The 4,872-nt window shown below is 38.7% G+C and overlaps 1 protein-coding gene across 3 annotated transcripts in view; it reads right to left on the bottom strand.

The window, feature by feature from the left end:
• Window positions 1-3,535: 3,535 nt before the first annotated feature.
• Window positions 3,536-4,872, bottom strand: part of ERICH2 (glutamate rich 2) — a 25,098-nt gene continuing 23,761 nt past the window's right edge. For all 3 annotated transcript variants that reach the window (XM_023507544.1, XM_023507545.1, XM_023507546.1), the window contains 2 exons: window positions 4,337-4,408; window positions 3,536-3,702 (listed from right to left, as the gene is read on the bottom strand). In XM_023507544.1, the coding sequence (XP_023363312.1) occupies window positions 3,578-3,702; window positions 4,337-4,408 (197 nt within the window). In that variant the 3' untranslated portion in view covers window positions 3,536-3,577. The remainder of the gene's footprint in view (window positions 3,703-4,336; window positions 4,409-4,872) is intronic.

Raw genomic sequence — 4,872 nt, 5'->3', positions numbered from 1 at the left:
GAAGGTAATTAGGCTCTGGCATTAGTGCATAGCTTCCCAAGGGGAGTACTTCAAAGGTGACTATAGTGATATTCAGCAATGAGACATGTAGCACTTTTTCTAGGACGAGTTCATGAACTTATCTGTTAGAGCTCCTACTTTACTATAAAAAAGCTTTTACTTACAAAAGTGATGCATGATAAAAAAATTTCAAGGAAAAAATAAAAGGTATAAAAATGAAAAGTAAAACTCTTCTTACCTCCCTTCCTCAGTTGCACAACCCAGAGATGATCATTCTAACCAGTTTTATAATCTGCTTACACTGCAATTGACAGGAGAATCTTCCAATTCCTCTTCCTTGTGATTTTGAGTGGCCATGAACCCTTGGGGACCTGAGGGTAACTTAAGAGTCTGGTTTGGCTTACACTGTTTTAGTGGTTGTTATTGGTGTTTTCATGTTCACAGTGCTGTGGCAGATACATCAGGTACGCTCTCAGCTGCAAATAATAGAAAACTGGAAATAAAACAGTTCAAATAGTAAGAAAATATATTATCTCACTGAAGATAGTCATGGATAGGGCAGGCACTAAACCAGAGCTGGTTATCAAAGACCAGCTTCTTTGTTTCTCTCTGCTCTGCTATTTTCAGCACTGGCTTCAGCATGAGGCCTACTACTTCTGGTTTTAAGAAGCTTGCCAGTAGCCATGGGGGCTACATTTTTTCCAGTTCTTATCTAACTCCTGCTCATATTTCATCAGCTGAAATTTAGTTCTGCCCATGGCTAGTAGCAGTAGCAAAAGGGAGAGGATTACCATGTTTGTCTTAGATAATCTGGCTAGAATGGATGTAGGAGGAATTAACCACAAAATGTATTATAGGCTGTCTCCCGGTTCAAAGGCACATTTTGGACAAGGCTATACAAGCAAATCTCCTCTCCCAGTGCCATACTTCCTAAGCTTCTCTAAGTTCTGCACACTCCACCTGCCCCATGATAACTCATATCCCATGACAGTTGGGTGTTGCTTAGGAGAGCCAGTCCCAAAGGCCCTTGTCCTCTTTGGTCTGGCCTTGGAAGCCTTGTCTTACCTGGCTCTTAAAAACTCTCAATATCTTGTGATATAGGACATCAAACCCCAGTGGATCTAGGCTTCATATCTGTTCTGTTCAAGCACTCTCCCTTGACCAACATCAACATTTCAGGCAAAAAACCAACATCACAAATATCTTACATGTCAACCAGGGTAAAGTTAAAGGGAAAATATACATTTTAATGAAAGTAAACACAGGTTATCATGTTGTTTAATATATAAGGAAATGTAGAGCAATTGAAAGCTATAAAAAGATCAGTACTGGAGAATAAAGGAGGAACAGCTCCGATCCCACACTTGACTGTTGGTGCAGCCATCCAACTGCCACATATTAAGGTTGTATCATATGGATCTTCTAAGATATTAAGTATATTTAACAAATTCAGACTATTCCTCTCTATTGGCCTCGTAGGGAAGAAGGCATACCATAAAGGGCAAGGCACCAGAATAAAATGACATGGATTTGAATCTGCCAATTCCCAGGTATATGGTTTTTTTTTCATTGTTGTCTTACTTTATTATTTTTTTTATTAAATCATATCTGTGTCCATTAATGCTATCATAGGGTACAGCGTGCTGTTGCTATATACAATTTGAAATACTTTCATCCAACTGGTTAACATAGCCTTCATGTCTTTTTCTTAGTTACTGTGTTAAGACATTTATATTCTACATTTAGAGAGAGTCACATGTACCCTTATAGGATAAACCATAGGTGTAATCCCATCAATCACCCTCCCAGGTATATGATTTTTAAAAACTTACTTTCAACCTCTTTAGGCCTCAGTTTCTTCCTATGTAAATTGGGATAATAATGTCTATGCCATACAAATGTTATGAGAATTAGAAACATTAATGTATGAATCCTTAGTATAGTGTCTACCACATAACAGGCTGTCAGGGTATGTTATCATCTATCTTATTAAATATGCTCATCTTAAAGATTCTAAAACTAAATAGTAGAGCCTCTGTAAGTTGCTCACCCAAGGGACTGTAACAAACTGGTCAACATATGGAGGTGGTCAACATAAGGAACTAGGCCTACTGTCCTGATATGTATATGTGGTGGATGTCTGGTTTATGAAAATTAGGTCATTTTAAGCAGGTGGTTAATGGAAGGAGGTGGTCACCTATGCAGATTCCACTATACTCCATTTACCTTGTGTCTTCCAATGAACTTCATATTTCTTCTTTCCTTCACAAACTCCTTATTTGCCTTTTTCTTACCTCCAGGCACTCCAACTCAGTGAAATATGGTTCCTCTCACCCATACTCAGCTTTCCTTAATATCACCAGCCATCACTTTGTTGCCATCTGATCACCATTTTTAGATCTTTTCAGCCTCCTTAAAATCCTTTTCTGGATTTCTCACATGGTAATCAATATTAGTTAGGATGTTTTTGGCAACAGGTAAAAGAAACCTTGATTCAAACTTGCTTAAACAATAAGACAGTATATCCCACAATAGTTAGCTCAAACAGAGGTCTGCTCCTATGGCCATTGACTTGGCCATTGAACCATCAAAGACTTAGGTTCTTTTTGTTCTTCTCTTTTGTCCATTCCTGTCTTGGACTATCACTTAAATATTGGTGATTGTCATAACTCTACCCTTGATTCTCTTCCACTCAGGCCATACTCTCTCCGTAGGCCATCCACTCTGTTTCTTTGATTTCTATCACTAATCTCATGATTTCTAATAAAGGCCTATCTCTATTCCAAATGTCTCTTCTCAACTCCAAACCACAAGTTTTAAAAAACAACTTAGCCCTGGCTCGGCACCCGTAGCACCGTGGTTACGGCGCCAGCTACATGCACAGAGGCTGGCGAGTTTGAACCCTGCCTGGGCCAGCTAAACAACAATGACAACTGCAACAACAAAAAAATAGCCAAGCATTGTGATGGGCGCCTATAGTCCCAGCTACTTGGGAGGCTGAGGCAGGAGAATTGCTTAAGCCCAAGAGTTGGAGGTTGCTATGAGTTGTGACGCCATGGCACTCTACTGAGGGCAACATAGTGAGACTCTGTCTCAAAATAAATACATAAATAAAATAAAAAATAAATTCAACATGAGCACCTGCAGTGGTGGTCATTTATTAGGTGACTAAAAGTATGAATTCTGGAACCATAATGACGAGGCTGTACAAATCAATTTTAAGTATGATACTGGGCAAACTACTCACCCTCTCTGTGTCTCAGTTTTTTATCTGTAGAATGAGGGTAATAATAGTACTGCCTTCATGAGATTGCTACATTAAATAGATTAATGTGTGTAGGGCAGCCTGAGCAGTACCTGGCACACAGAGCTACATAAGTGTTTCGATGATTCTTTTCCTCTCTGAGTAACTCACTAAGGCCTAAATATTAGGAAGGAGCTCAGGTAAGAATCTGAATAACTTAGAGGAACTCTGTACGAAATAAAGAACAGTGTGACCAAAATGCAGCTTTCTTCTTTATATCTGCATGGTTTACATTAATGAAAATACATGAAGCTTAAACCACGGCAGCAGCATTCACGACCCTTCTTCACACTCGTCAGAACTGTCATCCTCCTCGTCCTCACTGCTTTCTCCTTCGCTCTCCTCGCTACTGTCTTCTTCGCTCTCTTCATCATCTTTCTTAAGATTCTGAGCTTTCTCTGCCACAGAAAGGAAGAGTATTGCTTAAAATATTTCTTAATATTTCCACTCTGAAAAAAAGTCATAATTCTCCTTGTCCCTCCCTCTGCCAAGATGTAGGTATATATGGAATATGAGAACAGAGCTGAACTTTGGTAACTGTACATAGGATCACAGTGGTAGAGTAAGAAATATCTTCTTAATGGCATATTAGTGTTTGTTAGTTCAAGGTTAATTTAAAACACAGGTCTATAAAAATAATTTTTATTATTGTCATTGAAATTCTTAAATAGAGTTAAGAGGAAGTGAGACTTAGGGTAATTTAAAGGGCATTTAATGGCTTTCCTTGGAATTGTGGGATAACTCCTTTAACACAGGGGTTGGTCAGTATGTTCTGTTGGTCAGTATCTGATTCCTGGTACCCAGGGAGCCTGCTCTCTGTGGACAGTTCCAACCCACCCATAGAGGGAACAGAGTCATCTCAACCGTCCACAGAAGACAAGCTATTTCACTAAAACTTTTAAGACAGCCAATTGGCTTTTTCTTAACCACTGCCTAAAGGTACATTTTTGACAACCTCTTCAGATAACAAGTTTTTAAAAATGACTGTTTATGGTGCTATGAGAAAGAAGGAAGTTCAATTTTTAAAATTACCCATCTGCAACATTTCTTCAATAAGTGCAAAAAACTCCTTGGCCTCAGGATTTTCTGGTTCATAGATTAGAACTGAAAATGGACAACAGAATGTGTGTTATTAATGTTCAAAGTGTTTCAGCAAACACGTTCCTTTAAATAAGATGGGAACTGTCGATCAGAGCAAGTGAAAATGCACCAAGTGATAAACACTAACTTGCCCTAGGTCTATCTCAGTGGAAACAGAAAGTGTTCTACTTATATTCGGTATTTTAAATATAATCAATAAACAATTCTAATTATATTTTCTACCTCTTACACAAGGAATGCAATTCCAGCACCCCAGTATGGCCTTCCTCTTAGACCAACAGCCAAAGTGTTTGTGAATATAACCATTTTCTAAAGAAGGTACAAGTTCTGCAAAACGTGGAGACTTTGCTAATGAGAAGAATGTGTGCCTAGAGATCTGTTACTCCTTCCTCTAATCTTGTCCACCCAATGTCCATGTGATGTTCTTTACTACAGGTCTCATCTAAACACAAAGGAGGAACAGAAGT

This window comes from Otolemur garnettii, unplaced genomic scaffold (genome assembly GCF_000181295.1).
Source record: "Otolemur garnettii isolate 467f Iridium unplaced genomic scaffold, OtoGar3 scaffold00187, whole genome shotgun sequence".
Taxonomy (NCBI): Eukaryota; Metazoa; Chordata; class Mammalia; order Primates; family Galagidae; genus Otolemur; species Otolemur garnettii.
This window is presented reverse-complemented; position numbering and strand designations above follow the sequence as displayed.